At 50.0% G+C, this 22,498-nt stretch overlaps 1 protein-coding gene and 1 non-coding gene across 9 annotated transcripts in view; both read right to left on the reverse strand.

Moving 5' to 3' along the window:
• Positions 1-22,097, reverse strand: part of CHRDL2 (chordin like 2) — a 34,705-nt gene extending 12,608 nt beyond the window's left edge. For 2 of the 8 annotated variants that reach the window (XM_065528720.2, XM_065528719.2), the window contains exons 1-5: positions 21,468-22,097; positions 9,385-9,497; positions 4,030-4,123; positions 2,337-2,429; positions 1,465-1,607 (exon numbers count right to left, since the gene is read on the reverse strand). In XM_065528720.2, the coding sequence (XP_065384792.1) occupies positions 1,465-1,607; positions 2,337-2,429; positions 4,030-4,123; positions 9,385-9,497; positions 21,468-21,549 (525 nt within the window). In that variant the 5' untranslated portion in view covers positions 21,550-22,097. The remainder of the gene's footprint in view (positions 1-1,464; positions 1,608-2,336; positions 2,430-4,029; positions 4,124-9,384; positions 9,498-21,467) is intronic. The other 6 variants (XM_005579081.3, XM_005579080.4, XM_074014752.1 and 3 more) reach the window with 3 other exon arrangements.
• LOC123568928 (small nucleolar RNA SNORD43) lies at positions 7,356-7,418 on the reverse strand. The gene has a single exon (XR_006692479.2). It is a non-coding gene; the product is annotated as a small nucleolar RNA SNORD43 (small nucleolar RNA).
• Positions 22,098-22,498: the final 401 nt, after the last annotated feature.

Consider the following 22,498-nt stretch of genomic DNA (forward strand, 5'->3'; position numbering starts at 1 on the left):
GTTGCCTTGAGATCTTTCCCTGTTCCCTTTCCAGAGGGTCTGAGGAGTGAGTGTTCTGGTCCCTCGGGCGAGGCCAGAAGTCACGCCAGTCTCCTATAGTCAGGGATGAGAAGAAAGAAGGGAAGGCCCAACTATCCAGGGAGAATGAACAGAGGAATCCTGGGAATGCTGTCACCACCCACCACCCAGCATTTCTGTCTCCTGCCACAGCCCCTCCTCATCCAGGCCTCATCCTTTCAGGGGAGGCACAGGGAAAGGAACATTGGCTTTGGAGCCAGGTGGCCTTGGGTCTGAATTCTGGTTCTGTCACTTACTAGCTGTGTGATCTCAGGCAAGTCACTTAACTGTTCTGAGCCCCAGTTTCCTCATCTGAAAAACAGAAATAGTGATATCCTTCCCCTAGGGTCATTCGGATACCGTTTATAAACCAGGCATTTCTATGAACCTGGTGACACAATAGACCACTGCAAAAGGCTCACACCCTGCAAAAGGTAATCGCTTACTAGGTTGATTTATAAGTAATCACTCCTCATTATTTGCAGGCTGTTTGCTCTGCAGCACAGAAACTTGAAGATTCAGAGACTCAGACTGATGGGACCCTGTCACTGAAAAGACGGGGAGGCAGGCCCAAAAGAAGTGACTTGTTCGCGGTTACACAGGGAACTGGGACAGTGCTGGAACTCAAACACAGGTTTCTGATACCTCGTCTGGAGAGAACATTAATGATCATTTGGTCAGACTCCCTTACGCACTCAGAGGCCCGAGTGTGGTGATCAGGTAGTAAGGAGATCGGGAGGGCAGGGGCTTCTCCTGCCAATTCATGGATGAGTTGCCAAGCCAAGGGTTAAAAATGACATGCTGAAAGTCACCTGCAAACCTATAGGAAGGCCATGCCTAGACCGCAGTTCCCTTACAAGGAGGAGGCTGAAGACTTTCTAGAGGAGGCCCTGCGTAGCTTCAGTCTCTGTCCCATGATAACACTGCGAGTCAGCCCTGCCTGCCCCGAGGTCCAGCTCTAACAATAGGCAGGAGGAGTTTAAGTAGCTTCAGATTAATTTCCATTTACTACAGATGATCTGGCCCTGTCTCTGTCCCTCAGGACTGATAACTGATCATTTGCGTATTCATTCTCTCATTCAACAATCATTACAGATGTCTCCTGTGCTTTAGGTCCTGGACTGACAGCAGAGGATAAAGAAATGAAACACATATGTTTCCTCCCCTCAAGGAATGCAGCATCTACTGGGGGAAACAGAAGGCTCAGGAAGGTGTGGAAGCTCACCGAATGGTCACCTGACCCAGCTAGGGACAGGACATTCCAAACCCCAGATGTTCCCTTTCCCCTGAGCCCATTCATTTTGCTTTGGCCAGGAGGGACAATCCCCCAGTCTGCAGTCCAGGCTACTGTGTTCTTTGCAGGCCCAGAGTGCTGGCCTGTGCTGAAGGGAAGGCAGGAGTTCTTACGGTGCAGCTGCAGAGGACACACTGGTTGGGCAGGCGGGAGGGGAACAGCTCATGGGCACTGAAGATCTCTCCGTGTTGGTACATGGTCCCATTGTGCTGGCAGGACTTTGGTGGGGCCCGGAGCCCAGAAGGAGTGTGAGGTTCTGTAGTTGGGGAGGGGCAGGAGGAAGACTAAAATGAGGTTTCATGTGAATCTAAAAACCTTTGCTGAAATGAACGAGGCCACTTTTCTGAAGACTTTGCATTTGACCCCAACTTGAAATTTAAACCAAGCTCTGGCCTGGGCCTTGCCAGCCATTCCCCATATCAGCTAAGAGGTCCCTCTGATACCTACATCTGACTGTGTCCCTCCCTCCCATGACCCCTACCACAGCCCTCTGGCCCCCTCAGTGTCTGAGCCAGCCCCAGTGAGAGCAAGAAGGTAAAGCCGGCAGCCTCAGCTTCCACTCAGTGGTGCCAAGTTAGTGGGGCTCCATAAGCTCCATGAGGGCTCATGGAGCACTTCTCAGTGCCAGGCACTGTTCTAGGTGCTGGGGATATAGCAGTGAGCAAAAGAGTCCCTGCCCTCACAGGGTTACATTCTAGTGGCACCAGCTGGGATGATTGTCCCTGTGCTTGTGTAAATTCCTGTCATTCACTGGCCCCCAGAGTCCCCCTCCTCATCACCTGCCCATCAGTCCATCCTTATCCTGCCAGGTGGAGGGGTAAGCCTCTGGTCCCGAGAGAACCCACTCATTCATTCAAGACCCCTTTACTAAGCACTCCTCTATTCCAGGCACCATGCTAGGTATTGGGAATGGAGCAATGAGTAAGATTCAGCCCTTGCCATCAAGAAACTGAAACTCAAAAATTAGGGGTATGGTGGCTCACACCTGTAATCCTAGCACTTTGGGAGGCCGAGGTGAGAGGATCACTTGACTCTAGGAGTTCGAGACTGGCCTGGGCAACATGGTGAGACCCTATCTCTACAAAAAAAAAAAAAAAAAAAGATTTTTAATTCTTTTTTCTTTTTTTCTTTCTTTCTTTGAGACAAGGTCTCTCTCTGTCACCAGGCTGGAGTGCAGTGGCATGATCTTGGCTCACTGCAATCTCTGCCTCCCAGGTTGAAGCGATTCTCCTGCCTCAGCCTCCCAAGTAGCTGGGACTACAGTCGCCCGCCACCACACCCAGCTAATTTTTTTGTATTTTTAGTAGAGATGGGGTTTCACCATGTTGGCCAGGATGGTCTCAATCTCTTGACCTTGTGATCCACCCACCTCAGTCTCCCAAAGTGCTGGGATTACAGGCGCGAGCCATCGCACCCGGCCAAAATTTTTTTTTAATTTTAAAAAAAGAAGTTTGAAATCTAATTAGGCAGAAAGACAAGCCACAAGCAATGATGCTGTAGCAGGTAAGGGCTAGGGTGGGTAGAAGCACAGAAGTTGTGACAGCAGAGAAGAGGAGCCTCTAACTCAGCCAGGGAGGAGTGGCCAGGGAAGACTTCCTGAAGAGCCAGTGGCAAGCAGAGTCTTGAACTGTGGAGCCAAGCAGGCAGAGGAGCAGGGGATGGAAAGAGAGAGGGAGTGAAGAGCATTTCAGCAACAAGAGGCCTGGGCCAAGCACAAGGGGAAACCCAAAGTCAGCAAGGAGAGCTGAGACCCCCTGGAGTCAGCATCAGACATGAGGACACTCCTTCACTGTGCAGGATGAAGCTGAGAGCCACTGTTCCCCTCGGGAACCCGCAGCCAGGAATCTCTATGACCCGTATCAGGGCCACGAGTCAGATCCCTACTGGGCTCCCCGCTGGAAAATGAGCCCCACTCCATACCAGCTCACCAGGAAAGCCCTGATTCCAGAGCCCGGACCCGAGACCAGAATCTGAAGCCTCTTCTTCACCACTTTCTTGATGCTTCTAAACATCAGTTTTCCTCTCAACCTCCCCTCCCACCTCCAAGTTGGCCTCCGCTCTGACTGCCCCTCACTGGACACTTGCTTTTGCCAGTTTCTTCCCAGACCACCTCTCCTTTCTCTGACCTCTTCTTCCTGGAATCTCATTCTCAGAGGCTTAGAATCTTAAAATCATGGAATCATAGACATTGAGCATCAGGACACACAGAGTCCCTGAATCTCAGCAGTGCGAGGAATCTCAGAGAACAGGGCCTGACTCCTTTAGTCCTTCTCAGCCCCCCAGTGGTAATTCTAGGGTCTCCCCATAGGACCTTCAATCCCAAGATCACTCACCTTCACTTCCCAGACTGCGCCCATACCCTCCAGCTCTGGCAGGCCCGAGAGAGACAAGAGCCCAAGTGTGCCAGTCAGCAGGCCAAGCAAGGCCCTGTTTCCTGCAGCTACTTTCTGCATGTCCTCCCTCCCCTGCCATGCACACCTACTTAAGGACACGAAGTCTCTGCTACCCCAGCACTGCCTGCGGATCTGGGATATTTCCTCCCTTGAGCACCTTTGTGTGTCTACACCTCTGATGGGTAGAGACTGCCCCTCTCCTTGCAGAGTTCTCCCTCAGCTAGAGGGCTACACTGGGAGGAGGAGAAAGGTCAGTGGACAATGGGGAGGAGCATGGCTACTTACCCACACACCTGGGACAGCACTGCTGTGGCTCTGTCACAGGCTGGGGGCAGTGGACAGGCGGACAGTGGAGGCGGTAACAACTCACATGGGCGCTCTGAAGGGGACACAAGGGTCAGCCCTGGTTCAAAGAACCATCATCTTCCACCTGTACCTGTCCTTTCCCAAAACTCCCACCCCAACTGCAGAAGTCTGTACTTGTAGTAAGCCTGTGATTGGACTGAAAACAATGAACTCAAGTGTGCCCAGTCCTTCCCCGTTCCTGCCCACCAAGGGGATCTCACTTGGCCCACACATCCATGTGCCTCCTCTACCCTGGAGGAGGTCAGACCTGTTCATGGACTTGCTCAAACACTGTGTCCCCTTCACAGAGAAAGACAAGGAAAAGCCTAGAGTTGTTTGACATTGATCTTGATGCTTTGACTGCACTATTTTAACTCTGGGGCTTGGTCCTTTTAACCCTGGGCCTGAGCCTTGTGGTCAAGAAAGGAACGAAACATGAGGACATGTGACCGGGACGGGGTGTGAGACGAAAAACCTGATGTAGAGAAGATGGATGGCTTTATAATCCAGCCCCTAAATCTCTGGGAGGTTTGGGTAATCCTGCACAAAGCCTTTGGAGTTGGCACCACCGAAGGAGAGGCCTGAAGTTCCTTCTCTTTTTCAAGTATAGCAAGTGAGAGAACTGGGCAGGGGAATGTGCGCAGAGAGAGACAAGCAGAAACTGACGGATAGTGGCCACCACCCCTCGTGGGGGTCTTCCCAGCTCTCCAGGCGGTTTTTCTTTGGCCCCTCAGCCTTCCCGCACCTTGTTCTTCACTCTGTTACAAGGGTCACTCTGCTGTATTGTGATGAACCATTTACACCTGTGTCACCAATTCAACCACGAATTCCAAAGAATAGTAGGCATAGGGCCTTGCTCCAAGTTAGTGGCTGCTGGAGTCTGAATGAATACATGAGTGACTGAATAAATGAGAGTAAGGAAAGGAGGGGTCGATGGTCCTCTCCTAGATGAATGGAGCCTGCTTTGTTCACGATTCTGAGGTTGGCAAAGTTTGTTTCTAGCCCTGCTTCTCCCCCTGGTTCCTTCCCCCTACCCTCTCCCTGGACCTGAGTTCCCCGATAGCACTTCAGAGGCAGCCTCTTGCCCCATGGAAGGCCCTTGAATGGCCCTATGCCTTCTGGGATCACTGCTTCCCAAGATGGCCAGAGGTAATTGCAAGGACTAGTCAGTGCTAAGGGGCATCCCAGAGTCCACAGAATTGGGCTAAGCTCTAATAGGGGCCTTCTAGAGTCCCAACACACATGGGGGATTAATAAATGTCTAGAGGATAAACTAGACGCTAGACATCTGAGGCTCCCAGATGAGAAACTAGGATGGAGTGCAAGGGACTGTGTGGCCTGAAGAGTTAGAATCGGTCTCTTGATTCTGGCCTTGGAGGAGCCAAGGATGGTGATTATTATTAGCACCACGAAGCAGGAAATAGGATGGAGACAGGTTAGTGGTGAAAGGGCAGGTAAGGCACGTGGAAAAGCCCTTTGCAGTTACAGGGAACCTCTCAGGAAGTCATAGCCTCCATTTATTGAGTGGCTACTGAGGTAGGGCCTTTACGTTATATAAAAATCATCCCACTTTATATTCTCAACACCCCTAGAGGTAGGTACCATAGTATTAGTCACACTTTTTAAATGAGAAAAGAGCCTTGAAAGGTTAAGTTGCCTAAGATCACACAGCAGGTAAAAACTATCACCAGGGCCCGTGCACTTTCCACAATGCTGAGCTGCCTCTAGTGGGTAGGTGTGGACTCATTCATACTCAATATTTGCTGCAGGTCTACTGGGTGCCAGGCCCTCTTCTGAGCACTAGGAATGTAGCAGTGAGTGGGACCAACAAGGTTTCTGCCCTCCCGGAGCTCACATCCTAGCAGTGAAAAATAGACTATTAAAGAAGTAAGCAAGGGCCGGGCACAGTGGCTCACGCCTGTAATCCCAGCACTTTGGGAGGCTGAGGTGGGAGGATCACTTAAGGTCAGGAGTTCGAGACCAGCCTGGCCAACAGGGCAAAACCTTGTCTCTACTAAAAATACAAAAATTAGCCAGGCAGTAGTAGCCCACCTGTAATTCCAGCTACTTGGGAGGCTGAGGCAGAAGTATTGCTTAAACCCGGGAGTGGAGGTTACAGTGAGCTGAGATTATGCCATGACACTCTAGCCTGGGTGACAGAGTGAGACTCCATCTCAAAAAAAAAAAAAAAAAAGAAAAAGAAAGAAAAAAGTAAACAAGTAGGAACAAGAAGATTTCAGATGTTAAATTTATGATATATAATAAAATAGAGGACGTGGTATGGTGGCTCTCACCTGTAATCCCAGCACTTTGGGATGCCAAGGTGGGCAGATAGCTTGAGGTCAGGTGTTTGAGACCAGCTGGACAACATGGTAAAACCCCGTCTCTACTAAAAATATGAAAATTAGCCTGGCGTGGTGGTGCGTGCCTATAATCCCAGCTACTCAGAAGGTTGAGGCATGAGAATCACTTGAACTTGGGAGGCAGAGTTCGTAGTGAGCCGAGATCATGCCACTGTACTAGCCTGGGTGACAGAGTGAGACTCTGTCTCAAAATCAATCAATCAATCAATAATAAATAAATAAATAGAGGAATATTATTTAATTAATAGGGGTAGACTCTGTTAGAAACAGCTGTCAGGGAAGGCCTTATAAGGAGGTAACATTTGTGTTATGAACTGGGAGATCAGAAGGAACTGTTCGTGAGAAGATCTGAGGGAAGAACATTCCAAGTGGAGGAAATAAGTTGGAATGAAGCTCAAGTGTTGGAAAAACTGACAGAGGTCAGTGTGGCTGCAGCAGAGGGAGCAGGTATGAAATGAAATTGGAGAATAAGGCCAGGCGCGGTGGCTCATGCCTGTAATCCCAGCACTTTGGGAGGCCGAGGCGGGCAGATCATGAGGTCAAGAGATGGCAATCATCCTGGCCAAGGTGGTGAAACTCTGTCTGTACTAAAAATACAAAAATTTGCTAGGCGTGGCAGCGGGTATGCTTGTAGTCCCAGCTACTCAGGAGGCTGAGGCAGGAGAATCACTTGAACCTGGGAGGCGGAGGTTGCAGTGAGCCGAGATTGCTCCACTGCACTCCAGCCTGGTAGCCTGGTGACAGAGCATGACTCCATCTCAAAAAAAGAAAAGAAAAAAGAAAAGAAAAGAAATTGGAGAATAAGACAGAAGCAGAGCCCTCAGCAGGGACTTTGAATTTTACTTTAGGTCCAACGAAAAGCTATTGGAGGTTTTTTGTTTTCTTTTCTCTCCTTTTTTCCCTAAATCAGAACATGACAATCAGCACACAGTCTCTGCATGCCTGTCAATGAGTTCATCATCTGTTACTGGAGGGTTTTAAGAGCGGAATGACATGATCAGTTTCATGCTGAGAAAAGACCATTCTCACAGGGCACGGTGGCTCACTCCTGTAATCCCAGCACTTTGGGAGGCTGAGTGAGGCGGGTGGATTTCTTGAGCTGAGGAGTTTGAGAACAGCCTGGGCAACCTGGTAAAATCCTGTCTCTACAAAAAATACAAAAATTAGCTGGGCATGGTGGCATGCACCTGTGGTCTTAGCTACTCATGTGGCTGAGGTGGGAGCATTGCCTCAGCCTGGGAAGTCAAGGCTGCAGTGAGCTGAGATCGCACCACTGCACTCCAGCCTGGGTACCAGAGTGAGACCCTGTCTCAAAAAAAAAAAAAAAAAAAAAAAAGACCATTCTCCCTGCCACATGGAGGATGGATTTAGAGGGGGAAACAGGAAGACCCATTAGGAGACTTGTGTGGCAGCCCAGGAAAGAGATGACAGATGATGGTGGCTTGGATTACGGGGAGCAGTGATGGTGGAGAGAAGTGGAGGGATTGAGGGTATATTTTGCAGATAACAGCACAAGTCCTCTGGGTTGAGGAAACTGTATGTGAACTCTGGGAAAGGAGAAATGAATTAACTCCAATGGCTCAAAAAACTTGGACTTTGTCAACTGGACCACATGATATGTCTGGAATTTTCTGTTATGATTTCCTTTCTGTTCTCTGGCTATATTTCATAAAGTCCTTCTTGAAAAGGCTGATTGGCCTCAGATGTGCCAAGGCAAATCGAGGGGAGGCAGTGATGATGGGGGTTGTGTCCCCATTTCTACTTGGGGCCAAGACGGTAGAAGCAGTGGTGAGTCGGGGGAAAGACCCCAGGAGGAGTGGGACCCCAGTGTCAAAGTCAGGAGGGGGCTAAGCCACCCCTCCGCCACCCCACAGGATCGCCTCCAGAGCTCTTTCTGCTCCCACCCCAGAGGGTTCTGTTTTAACAAGGGAGACTCTTAGAGGCCTTCCGCATTCCTCTCTTGGCTCTGTGCAGGGAAAGAGAGGGGCTGGGAGGCTGGCTCGGGCTAGGAGCTAGCTACCCCTCCCTCCAAGCACCAACACCCAGACAAAGAAAGCTGGGGACATCCACACTGGGTTCCAGGCAGCTGAGCTAAAACCAAGGGTTTTTCAAGCCTTCTAAGCCACTTCCTCCTCTTCTACTCCTCCAATCTCATATCTTGCTTGAGAATTCTGGACCACATGGGGGTCTCATTCATTCTACACAGTTGATTTTGCAAGGCCCTGTGGAGGTGCTGGATTGTTATGGGGTACGGTGGGGTGGGAGGAGATGGAAAACAAAGACATGGTCTCTACCTCAGGTGGTTCAGCCTTTGGCAAGGAATCATGCCAGGTATGAGTGAGAGCCCAGCAAGTCCTAGTCTCAGAGGTTCAGTCTAGGAGGGGCAGTAACTATGCTGCCTGGTCAACAGTGATAGGAGAAAGGGGCAGAGAAACTTCTGTAGGATCCCAGAAGAAGCAAATTCTTCCAGGTGGAGGTCATTTTCCCATTTGGGCAAATCCCTGAGGAATAAGTAATTGGGCTAGTGGAGGTGGGGGACACATCCTAAGGCAGGGCCGAAGTGGCTGGAGGAAATAGTACATGAAAAGGAGGGAATGGAAGATAAGGTCAAAAAGGCTCTGTCTTGGGCTGCATGGGAGGCAGGAAGACTGGCACCACTATGAGGTGGAAAGAAAGCTGGAATGTGAGATGGGAGACCAGGGTCCTCATCCCAACCCAGCCACTAATGTTTGTGTGACTTATCTTTGGGAGGTACACAGTAGCCATCTAATCCTATATATTGAGTACTCAGTAGTGAAATGGCTTTTCCCAAGTCCCTCAGCTGCTGCTGACAGCACAGTTCTAGAAGGCCTGGTCCTCCCTCTGGGGTGACTTCTCTGGAGGGTTCTCAGATATCCCCGACACAGGTGGCAAGGTGACCAGAGGAACCTACCTCCGAGCAGGTACAGCGCAGGCAGTACATCAGGCCTTGTGGCTCCAAGTAGGGGTGCCAGCTCTCGCCAGGGGAGTATCTCTTTCCATGGAAAAGGCAGAACATGTCTGGGCCTGGCAAACCAACCAGTGCCATGTTAGTCCCAGGAGGCTCCAGCCCAAAGACCCTGTCTCATTTCTCCTTCTTTCTAGCTCTAGAAGAGATGTCATCTGGGCCACTCAGGCAAAAGAGAATCTGCTGGACAACTGGGCGTGCTCTCCTAGGCAGGGGGCCAGAAGGTCTGAGTTTGAATCTCAGCTTGACCACACACTTACTGTGAGACACTGGGCATGCCACTGTCTCTGAACCTTAATGCTTATCTCACAGGGCAGTTAGGGAATCAAGCACTGAAATGCTGTACAGATTTATATCATGGTAACATTAATTATTATGATTAGATGAATGAGGCCCAGAGAGGGTAAGTTACACCTGAGGGCCACACAGCAAGTCAGTCACCGGGCAGGGATGGCAGCATCAGTCTCCTGACTCAGTCCCACGTTCCTCTGCCCTCACAGTCACGCTTGTTTCCTTTTTATTTGTCCCATTTGGCTTATTTAGTACATCACCACACCCTTCCCTCCCTTCCCACCCCTCTTTCCTCTCTCATCCCGCTCCCCTATACACACACACACACACACACACACGCACGTGTACACATATTCTCTGGGTCCTGTAGCCTACCTTTTGAACAAAGCCCTCCTGGTGTGACGATCACCAGGCACCTGTGTAGAGGAGGGTTGGCAGGGATGGGGCCCAAGGCCATGGTGCTGGGAGCTTCCTTGCTTTCACACTTTTCTATGTCCTTATATTTTGGTGAGCCATGATGGAAAGGTTGTAGGAAACTGACTTTCAAGTATCTTTAAAAATGGTCGTTGCTACTACTGTGATTTGTGATTGGCACATCAATGGACTTTTTTGCAATCGTACATCAGTTGTCAATATCTGGATGAATGCTTCTAAGAATTACTAAAATCATTTGTTCCATGGCTTGGCTATCTCTCCTACAATCCTGCATTCCTGAAACCTCTGCCTTTCTCACCTCTCGTAACCTACTGATCTACTCCTGCTCCCACATCCTACCCACTTATCCCCAGCCCTGGGTTAGACTGCCCAGCCCAGCACTGCAGCCTTGTGCCCCGCCCCTCTGCCTCCCACCCTATCCTCGCCAACCCTCCTCTACACAGGTACCTGGTGATCTTCACGCCAGCAGGGAAAAACATTCCATTGCCTGAGCTCTTTTCAGGAGGAACTGGGAGGCCCAGCACAAGCTAAGTGCCAGTAAAGGTTTGTTGAATTAAACGAGATTGAAATATGGAGAAGGGAACCAACATTTATTGACTATCTTCTCTTTGCTGAACTCCTTACAGAAGTTAGTTATCTCATTAACATGGTTGTTTTGACCATTAAATTTGATAACGCTTGTAAAGTGCTTACCCAGTCCGGTTTCTGACCCTTAGTTGAATGCTATTATTATGATAATTGTGGTAACAATCACAAAGCCACTGCAAAATGGACATTGTCATCTTCCGGAATAGATGACAGTATCCGTCTTGCAGTGGCTTTCTGACTGTTACCACAATTATGAGAAGGCTCACAGAGGCTATGCCACTTGCCTAAAGTCCTCCGCTAGGATTTCAACCCAGGACTCCTAACTCCAAAGCAGAGCTCCTTTCTCTTCAACTCATCTCCTATGGCTTTTTACCCAATTCCAGGGCTTAAAGGCTCAACTGCCTTCTCTCTCTGCCCCACCGGCCACCATCCCCAACTCCCTAGCTTATTCTTTTAGTCCCCTGTTGGTCTAAAATGGAGAAGTTGCCTCTCATGCCTCCTCCTCATTTTCCAGAGTCAAGCATCTTGGAAACATGGGTTCTCACACTTCCTAAATCACATTCTCTTAGACTTTGAAACAGAATTGCAGAGCATTGAAAGCAGTAATGAGTTTGGTGGGGTGAGCGGAGAGCTCACATTCAGTGCAGGAATTCCCTCTCAGCACTGGGGGCTGGGCTGGCGTGCAGCCCCTGCCTGACACACGCCTTCAGGGAACAGGAGCTCATGGGCCATTCCTAACCATTAGAAGGTTTTCTTTGTAAGGAGCTAGAGTTGGCCTCTCTCTGGTTCCTCACATTGCTCCTACTCTGCCCTCTTGGGCCTCCTAGAACAAAGATTTGAGACTGCTGTCACGATGCCTTCAGTCTGTGCTTTGAGGGTCGCTGAGAGTAGGAACACATGACTTAGTTCCCTCGCCATTCCCTTCCCAGCTCCCCAAAGTGGAGCTCACATTCCCAGCAAGCCAGCAAGGCCCGGCTGGCCCGTATCAAATGAGCTGTGTTTATCTCTCAGCCTCCACTGGCAGAGAGGGTGGGACACAGGCCCAGCTGGGGTGCTGGTCAGAGCCAGCCCAACTCTCCAAGGAGTGAATAATGTCTTTCTTCCTCAGTCCCCTCCTCCCACCAGGGAGGGGGCGATTGCAACACTGCCACCACCTTAGGTCTCAGCCTGTTGCTGAAGAAACCCTGTCTTACCTTCCTTGGGGCGGCCCTGGAGCCCAGGCCTCTGTGCCAGTTGGCACCCCCTTCACCTCACCGCCTGCTCAGAGCATGAAGACAGAAAGAGTGTCTCAGCTAATGCCCAGGCAGAAGGCCCCTTCCCCCCACCGATAGACCTGGCAGAGGCTGAGAATGTGGGGGGCCTGGCAGGAGGCCTCCAGTGGCCACAATCCCCACCCCACCATACCCTAGAAGGTGACAGGCACAAGGAAGGGTGGCATGGCCTGGAGCTCTCTCAAGTGAGATGAGTGCCCATGGCCATGCCAAAACCAAGCAGGAGGAAGAACTGCCAGGCGGCGACAGGCCGCCTCAGTTTCTGCAGTGCTGGCACTAGCCCCAGCCCTTGAACATGGCCGGTGGAAACAGTTTTAGTTCTTTAAGCCACAACTTCACTGTGTGACATTCAGAGACTCATCCTCCTTTCTCTGAGCCTCAGTTTCCCATCTGCAAAATAAGAGAAGGGGGTAAGCTATGATCTTGAAAGATTTTCTGCATAGTTTATGAATCCATGATTTCAACATTTGAAGACTCCAAAATTCTAGGATTCTAAGATTCAGGATTTTGAGAATTCCATGTTTCTAAGAACCTGTATTTCCTTAGAATACAAAGCTTCTAGAATTGTCCAATGTTGTGGTTCTAAGATTTGATCATTGCAAGATTCTATGATTCTTGGATGTGTTGATGGTCTCATACATCCTAGGCTCTCAGAACCTCCAAAGTCAGTTAGGATGAAGTTCAGGGAACCAGTAGGGCCAGTCCTGAGTGACACAGGAGTGTCACCTGAGTGTGAAGGAGGTAAAGTTTGTCTCACATCTCACTCCTTTCCCATACACTCCCTTTGGTCTTCTGTGGCGTTCCCACCCCTACCCTGGCCTTGGACCTGCCCTGATTCCTCTCCCTCCCCACCACCACGTCTCATCCCACCTGTCCCCATGCATCCCTCCCCATCTCAGAGACCAAGCATGCCTTTTCTCAGGGACCTTTTGGAGTCAGATCGGCAGGGGTTCAAATTGTGGATTTGGCTTTTATTTGCAGCCTGAATTTAGACAAGTTACCTAACCATTGGGGGCCTCTGTTTCCACATCTATTAAATGGAACTAGTAACAATCTTTACCTCTCAGAATTACTGTAGAATTAAGTTAGATAATATATGTAATACACCTAGTGCTGACATGCATTATGTGCTCAACTAAATAGGTTTAAAAAAAAACCAGATCTGGGCACTGACCCCAGACTTTCTTAATCCCTTAATAGTTTGTTTCCTGTGGTGTTTCTTTGACTCCCAGAACTCTCTGTGGTCATCCCCAGGCACCTATTAGGGGACGAACATCATAGCACACACTAAGGCCAAATCTCCCTGGTCTCATTTACAATTGCACCAACCCTGATTCTGGTGGCCTCCTACATTCTTCTAGCCCCACCCACAAGCCAGATCAGTCTGCCTCAACTCGCCTCATGCCCACAGACCTTGGGCGGGGATACAGAGATGAAAGTGGCTCAGAAGTTGGAGGAGAGAATGGGAAGGCAGACGTGAGAGGCAAGAGACCAGTCTGGAAAGAGAAGCAGAGGCTTATGGAGGGCTTTGAGAGCCCAGGAGGCAAAGGAAAGCCATGGAAAAGCTTTAAACTGGGGAGTCCCATGATCAGATTTGCATTTTAGAATCAGCACTGTGCTCACAGGAATGGAGAACTAATTGGAGGGCAAGACTGGAGGCAGAGAGACCACGGAGGGGCTGTTGCAGTCATCCTGCTTTGAGATCATGCTGGACCTGTACCAAGATGGAAGCTGTGCTGATGGGCAAAAGTACAGATTTGAGAAACACCTAGGAGGTACAATGGGCAGGCTTTGGGACAGACTGGATAGGATATGGGTGGAGAGGGCAAAGGAGCCGTCAAGGACAGGATTGAGGTTTCGGGACTGAACACATATGTGAGTGTGGGGCACTTGGCATAACAGGCAGTAAACATTATTATCATTAGTAATACAGTAGTCCCCCCTCATCCTTGGTGATACATTCCAAGACCCCCAGTGGATGCCTGAAACCACAGTTTGTACTGAACCCTAGATAGACCATGCATAGATTTCTTTTGCCTTCTTTACAATTTCACAGATAGAAGATTCACCCTTACTGTAGATCTTAGCAAACTCACTATATCATTTTTTTCCTTTCCTTATTAATTGAGAACTTCTACCTTTTTACTTAAAGAAAGCACTTTATGGCTTCTCTTTGGCATATCCAAATTGCTGGCATTGCTACTCATGCTTTGGCACCATTATGAAGTAAAATAAGGATTCCTTGAACACAAGCCCTGCAATGCTTCAACAGTTGATCTGATCACTGAGACAGCTACTAAGTGATTAACAGGTGGGGAGCATCTACAGTGTGGACACGCTGGAAAAGGGATGATTTACGTTCTGGATGGGACACAGAGCAATGGCAACAGAATTCACTATGCCACTCAGAATGATGTGCAACTTAAAACGTATGAATTCTTTATTTCTGGAATTTCCAATGTAATATTTTGGACCAAGGTTAATCATAGGTAACTGAGACCTCAGAAATTGAAACCATGAATACAGGGGGACTGCTACAGTAATATTACTTCCCATTATCATTTATTTATTGAACTTTTTGTATGTCAAATATTATACACATCCATGGGCCTGGTACATGACTTAAATAAAACAAAGTCACCTCCTGAAGGAGCTCACAGCCTAGTGAAGAAGACATATAGATACAATACATTCAGTCTGACAAATGCTATGATGGTGTGAGCATAGGGTCTTCAGGCGAGGCTTTTCTAGGAACATGCCTGAGTTGGATCTTGGAGAAATTAACAAGGTGCAGGAGGGGAAGGACTTCTTAGGCAGTAGGTACTAGATGCAAAGGCACAGAGGTGGGAGTGGATGTGGTTCATGAAGGACATGGAGGCTTCTCTTTGGCATATACAAAGTGCTAGACACTAGCTCCCTTTCCCACAGTAAGTGTCCACTTGGATAGGCCACAGCTAAAGCTCTTTACCTGTCTCAACAGACTTAAAGTGACTGGACTTAGTTGATCTAATCTGAATTCTGGACAGCAATGTTTACCAGACAGATTCTAAATGTCACTGTGTCATCCCAAGCCTATCATGAGCTGGCTCCTGCCTGCTTTTCCAGCAAAACTTTCTGTGGTGGCCCTGTTTTCAGCCTCATCTCCTCTTGCTAAATTCCTCACTCTTCCACCAGCCCCCAGGCCTCCTCCTACTGTGCCTTCAAACATGCTGTTTCCTCTACCTGGAATGGGATTCTCCATCTCCTATGTTTGACCAACTCCTTCCCATTCTTCAAAAGCCAGCTTAGATGCTACCCTTTTTGTGAAGCGGCCCCAAACTTCCAGCCACTGGCCTTTCCTGCAGAACTGAGTTCAGCCCTCATTACAATGCTCATCACAAATGGATTAGAGGTACTTCTTAAGTAAGCTTTGCTTCCTAACTAAACTGTGACTTTCTTGAGAGCCAGGACCAGATCTCATTAAGTTTTGTGCTCAATGCAGAGCCTACATAGATAGAGTTGGTGCCTGATGAACAAAATCAATGATGAAAGAACAGAGTTAACAAAGAGGGAGAGATTCTGGAAGAGGAGCCAATTGATGGTCCTTAATTCTGGAAGCCTCTTTCATTCTTTTTTTTTTTCTTTTTTTTTTTTTTTTGCTCTGTCACCAGGCTGGAGTACAGTGGCACAATCTCGCCTCACTGCAATCTCCGCCTCCCAGGTTCAAGCTATTCTACTGCCTCAGCCTCCCAAGTAGCTGAGACTACAGGTGCGAGCCACCACGCCCAGCTAATTTTTGTATTTTTAGTAGAGACAAGAGTTTCACCATGTTGGCCAGGATGGTCTCAATCTCTTGACCTCATGATCCAACCCCCACAGCCTCTCAAAGTGCTGGGATTACATGCTTGAGCCACCGCGCCTGGCCCTGGAAGCCTCTTTCTTTAACAAAAGGAATAGTTCATTATATGGGAAGAGGGCCAATTCCCTTTCAGCACTTTTACCTTGCCACCCAACAGAAATTAGCTTCTGACAACCCCCACTTTCCAGCCCCCTGCCATCTGAATGCTCAAACCACTGGCCAAACCAAATGACAACATGTACAAAAAGGTCAGGAGCCCAGAGCAGCTAAGGGGATGAGTGATTCCATGATCTTCACACATAAGTCAAAATTTCCAAACTGTCTCCATCCAAGTTCCAAGTTCATCCCACAGTCTGGCTTGAAACTCTCATGCTGTGATAAAAGGTCTTTTATGGGGTCAGTTAGGAGGGGTTAGTGCGGTTGAGAATTCTTCCCCAATAGGAAGCAGAAAAGACAACTAGAAAGAAGCTTCTGGGTTGGAGAGGAGGCTGGACAAGACCATGGAAAGGGCATCAGGAGGGGCCGGGGTGAGAGAAGAGAGGTCTGGAATTGTGGCTGGCCTGTCCCCAGCCTGCAAGAACTCAGGAAACCTGAGTGAGCCAGCCTGCCCAGGAATGTAGAACGTTTACATCTCTTCCCTCACACCCACACAGCCATACTTTCTCTATTTATTTATAATCCCCTCTTCACACAAACAAACTTGCTCCCCTCTGAGACATAAGCCCTGCTCTGGGCTCTGGCACCCGATGGGAGAGGCCTCTTAAGGAAACCAGAAGAAAAGCCTCAGCTCCTCAGGGGCTGAGCTGTGCAACCCGGGGAAAGGAACTGCATTTCTCTGAATCTGACTTTTTCCTCTGGCACATGACAGACATACAGGAGCATAGAAGGGCCTCTAGGGAGAGAACTGTCAAACCAGGAAAGGCAGCTCTGTTACCTCTTAAAGGACAGGAAGCAGGGTGGGGACTGTTCACATTCTCTTTTGCCTTGGACATATATGCTTAGATTCATAGAATCGTAGAAAGCTAGGGACTCAGAGACGTCTAGTCCTCTGTTTCCTTTCTGGGAAATTGAGTCCCAGAGAGAGATCGGGCCTTACCTAAGCTTGATTCACTCCAGCACAAACTTCAATGCCAGTTGTCAGATGTGGAGAGAATGCTTACAGAGACACCCATCCCCTACTAGGCAGGACTAGAAGAAATGGCTTTAACTTGTAAACAGAAGGCTTCTGACCAGATACAAAAAAGAACTCCTGAGTACAAGAATGAAGATGGGGTCCTGGACAGAGGTAGGGGGACGCCTGAAATGATCTCTGTACTATACTTTCCAGGGGCACCACTGTCACGCCAGTCCTTTTCTTTGAGAATATGAAGGATTCAAGGTCCCTCTCCCAGAGCCGGGCGCCATGGTTGGCGGCCGGGGGAACTTCAGAGGCCAGTCCTGGAACAGGTGCAACAGCTGGAGCAACTGCGCAGCTGTTGCTGGGCTCAGGCTCAGCAGCCTGCACGCCCGTGAGTGAGGCAGAGACCTCTGCTGGTGGGAGAGGAGAGGTGCAGAACGGCCCAGTCAGATCCAGGGAGGTCAGCCTGGAGCCGGACTTCAGGCCTTCACTTAGGTGCTCCCCACTGCCTCATGCAGACCTGAACAGGTAGATGGGGATGCAGCTAAGCTGAACAGAAAAGCAGAGTCCCCTCTGGTCGGTCTCCCACTACCTCCACTGCCACAGGCCATCCAGGCACTTTTTTCTGGTGTTTGAGGGTCTGCCTGTCCACTCCTCCCTGGCAGGGCAGGAGTACTACCCTCCCACATCCCTATTCCAAAGGCCAGAGTGGACTCGGAATCAAGGCAACCATATCTTAGGGTTTTGGAGACTTAGAATCACTAGGTGTTAAAACTAGAATTGTCCTCAATAATCATTCACTAGAGTCCAACCATCTTACTTTACAGGGGGGAAAAGTGAGAGGCAGAGAAAGGCAACCTGTCCAGGGTCACAGTTGGAATTGATGGCACAGCCAGGGCTGGATCCCTGACTTTCTGATTCCAGGTTTGCCCTCTGCATCACATCCTACCATGGGAGCTCCCTTCCTGTCCCATGCCTGCGTCTAGTCTAGGGCCTGGAATCCATCACCTGGGAATGAAAGCTTGGATTCCCATAATACACAAAACCCTTGAAGAAAAAAGATTTTTTTTTTTTTTCTGAGCAGGGTCTCACTGTGACACCCAGGTTGGAGTGTAGTGGTACAATCACCGCTCACTGCAGCCCCGATCTTCTGGGCTCAAGCAATGCTTCCACCTCAGTCTCCCAAATAGCTGGGACCACAGATATGTGCCACCATGCCAGGATAATTTCTTTATTTTTTCTAGAGAGAGGGTCTTGATATGTTTCTCAGGCTGGTCTCAAACTCCTGGGCTCAAGTAATCCATCCACCTCGGCCTTAAGTGCTGAGATTATAGGTGTGAGCCACTGCGCCCAGCCCCATGTTTTTACTTGGTAACTGACTCTCTCCTTAAAGCAGGATTGGATAGAGGGAGGGAAGAGAAAGCAGAACATACTAGACACCTACAAGGGACAACTAGGGAAGTGAAACAAAGAGAGGAGCTGAGAGGAGTAGGGCAGAAAGCACTGCAGAGGGAGGTAAGAAGATAGTAGACCTCTGGTGGACACTCATCCACAAAGGGCTGATTGTCTAGAGTGACCAGCATCACCCATGTCTGTGGCTCAGCCTAGGGCTGGGACCAGTACTGGTCAGTAACCACGTCAGGGACCCAGCCTGGGTAAGGGGTCTTGTATAGGGGTGGAATTGGTGTTCAACCTGTGGCCAAGGTTGGAGGATTAGGGCTTGGCTTGTGGCTGGAATTGAAACAGTCTGTATTGGGATTAGGGCTCAATCTATGGCTGGAAATAGAACCAAAGAGAGAATAAGTTTTGTTTGAATAGCCTGAGGAGCAAATTGTTACCTGTGTTCACAGGCCCTTGGCATTCTTCAGGGCTCCGGCACCTCAGGAGCCTGATACCATACAGACTTGAAAATTTTCATCTGTTAGCACTGTTTCTGAAAGCACCTAAGACATCACCAGATTTCTGACCCACAACACGCTTGAGATCTCACTGAAACTAAGATGAGGACCTTTGTAAGAGACCTTCAAATAGCCTCGTGGCAAATGACTATAGGATCCTTTCTAGATTCATAGGTTGTCAGCACTAAACAAAATGAGGCTCAGATAAAGAAGTGGTATGTCCCAACTCACACAGCCAATAAGTGACAAATCAGGGTCCAGGATCCAGGTCTGTTCTGGTTTTTTTTTTTTTTTTTTTTTTTTTTTTTTTTTTTTTTAAGAGATGAGGTCTCACTGTGTTCCCCAGGCTGGCCTTGAACTCCTGAGCTCAAGGATTCCTCTCCCTCTCAGTCTGCCAAGTAGCTGGTGACTGGAACTACAGGTGTGTACCACTGTGCCTGGCTTTTGTTCTTTTCTTTAATAAATTTGCTGTATGACCTTGGGCAAGTCATTCTTCCTTTCTGGGCTTTAATTTAACTCTAAGTATAGGTACATCGATGGGTAGAAGCAGATGGTTTTTGATAGTTTCACCAGTTCTAACATCCAGTAATCTTAACATTCCCCAATGAGTGCCAGTCCACCTCACCCTAATGAGTTGGCTCCAAGTCTTTTTCTCACATGTCTGGAGCTCTGTATTTACAAAGCTGTAGGGAGATGGAATACTGGCAGGACCTGCTGAGAGGTACAGAGCTGCAGGCCAGGGAGGCACAGAGGAGGGAGATCAGACTGGATCAAGTCACCACGGAGAGTTTGCTTGAAGAGGTATGACCTAGGCAAGGCCATGAAAAGCTGACAAGATATAGGAAGCAAAGAAGCAGGGTGTGGGTAGAGTAAGAGTCTGGTTCTAGGACATCTTTCTAAGATGCATCAAGGGCAATGATATCTGGAGAAAAAATCGCATGGACTAAGAACAAGGTGTGAAGTGGATGGGAGGCAGGCATGGAGGGTATCCTGTGCAGTCTCTTTTAAGAAATAGAAGGCAGGTGTTAGGAGGAAACACTCAGGGTTCGAGGAAGAGATATTTATTGAGTACACAGCATTGTGCTGGGCACTTTATTACCTCCTTTAATCCTTCGGAGAACCTTTCAAGTTCTGGATTAGTATCTCTCTTAGACAGGTGAGGAAATTGAGGCTCAGAGAAGTTATGACTTACCAAAAGTCACACAGCTATAAGGGGCACAGCCAGGACTTGAATCCAACACTGAGCTAATTCCATTACTTGTTCTATGTAATGGAAAGACTTCTATGAGTCTTATGCTGCTGGCAGGCCAGAGACACTCAGCCTGCTCTCATGAGTAGAAACAAGACTGTAACAAAGTCCAGCACTACCAGCTCCAGAATGTCAAGTGCAAAAGAAAGGCATAGATGGAGGAGCTGAGCTGGGGAGAGGAAAGAACACCAGACTAGGAGTTGGGAACGCGGGTTCTTAATCGCAGGCTGTGCCATGTATGACCTGAAGAAACCCACTGCCCCTCGTTGGCCTCAGATTCCCTATGGGTATTTCAGGGTTTGAATGAAGCTCCTTTCTTCTGATTAAGAGAATGTGGTTTGGTTTCCCATCCTCACAATATTCTAAGAGATTGGCCAGGCATGGGAGGGGGCCCACCAGCCTATTGTGGGGGCAGTGAGGAAACTGAGGCTCAGATTGATGATGTAACCTGTTTGATGTTACACTGTATCTACGTGGAAAAGCATAATTGGGAACTGATTTTTTTTGGAAGCTATCAAGCGCCAGTCTTGTGCTAGCCGCTTTACCTGTTTTCTCTAATTTAATCCTATCAACTCTCCTAGGATTTTTACTTCCGCTTTATAGATTAGGAAACCCAGGATCAGAGAGGTGCTCTCCATGACGGCCTCTCAGCAGCTGGCATTCAGCGGGGCTGGGATGGTGAAGACGCTGGTCTATCTCACTGTGCCCTGCCTCCTCCCAGTCTCACACTGCAAATTCAGGGTTCCTTCTAGACACTGTGAGGCGGGGAATAAAGCATGGGATCTGGAACTAGAGTTCTGGCTTTGGATGGCTTACTGGCTCTGTAAGTTTTAGCAAGTTCCTCCTCCTTACTCAGCCTAAGTTTTCTCACCTGTAAAGTGCGAATGATAATACCCACCTCACTGGAGAGTTGCGAGGATCAAAAGAGAGAAAGGAATGGGAAGGTTATCCTAATTACCTCTCATTTCTGTCGAATGACTCTTTCCAAAGGCAAAAGGCCTTTTCTTCTCCATCACACTCCTTACCCTTAGCCAGACATGCCCGACTCCCTCCTAGGAACAGTAAGTCCTCCCCCAACCCAAAGCACAGTGCCCTGCCCTCTCCCCCGCTGCCCTCGGTGCCCCTCCTCAGGTCCCTGGCAGCAGCCCTCTCTCAGTTCTGAGTCGTGCCGAGTTCCTCCGGTCCCCCGGCCCATACTGGTCCTCACGGAGTCTCCACCCCTCCGGCACAGGTGCTGCCTGGACGGTTGTCAGAAGAGCTTGGGGTCCGGGTCCTGGCGCTGTCCCGCACATTCCAGGGGCCGCATCCCTCCTCTGCCCACTCAGTCTCCCAGTCTACTTACGGGCTCGAGCGTGGGAGTCCAGAGGAAACCAGAGCAGCGCGAGTCCCAGCAAGGAGGAGAGGACCCTCACCTCGGGAACCATCCTTCCTTTCCCCAGGGTCAGGCCGCTGGTCCGGGAGCGGAGTCGGGAGGAAGGGAGACGAAAAGGACACTGAGGCACAGGGGCCACAGATCAACCCACAGATCTCGGGAGGGCTGCTGCTAGAGCGGGGTCGGAGAAGGGTCAGGAAGCAGCGGTGGGCAGGAAAGGAGGGCAGAAAGAGAGGACTAAGGTGGGAAGAAGAGAAAGGTGGAAAGAGAACGCGGGGAAAGGCGGGAGAGATGGAGAGACGGAGGAAGGTCCAGCAGGAGGGAGAAGCGATCAAAGAAAGGGGGAAGGTGAGAGGGAGAGGAGGAGAAAGCAGGGAGAGGACCGGCGTCTGCCGAGCGCGCAGCGCCGGGCGAGGCGCGCGGGACCAGCGGGTGTTCCGGGCGCGCGGGCTAGAGGCGGCCGGCGCCCCCTGCTCGGTGGGCTCGGGGTCGGGCCGCCTGGTCCTGGGGCCTGGCGGGGCGGCGGTCCCGGCGGCGGCGGCGGCGGCGAGGCGGCCGCGGAGGGAGGCTGAGCGCGGGCCGGCTATGTTCGCCAAGGGCTCCAGGCGCCGCGCTCGGGCGCATTTGTACTTTGCCGCGGGAAGCAGGCAGCCCGGCCTGGCGCTGGCCTAGCGCTGGCGCCTCCTCTGGGACACCGCGGGCTCGGTGGATTGGCCACCCGAGAAACAGGCCCACTTTTTCCCCTCCTCTCTCGTGCGGGTCTCCCGGACAGACGCTCCAGGCGCGGCGCCGAGTGGAGGCGAGGGGGCTGCGGAGGGGGAAGGGGCCACCCGGGCCACAGGGTTTAACCCCTGACTCTCCGCGACGCCCAGAATGCAGGAGGGCAGAGTCGAGGGAGACCTCAGGTGGAACTTTCAGGTGGGGAATGCTGAGCTGTCGGGGCTGCGGGTACCGGGAAGGCTCAGAGTAAGGCGACCGGCGGTGCGTGCCCGGAACTCGGC

This window comes from Macaca fascicularis, chromosome 14, assembly GCF_037993035.2.
Source record: "Macaca fascicularis isolate 582-1 chromosome 14, T2T-MFA8v1.1".
Classification (NCBI taxonomy): Eukaryota; Metazoa; Chordata; class Mammalia; order Primates; family Cercopithecidae; genus Macaca; species Macaca fascicularis.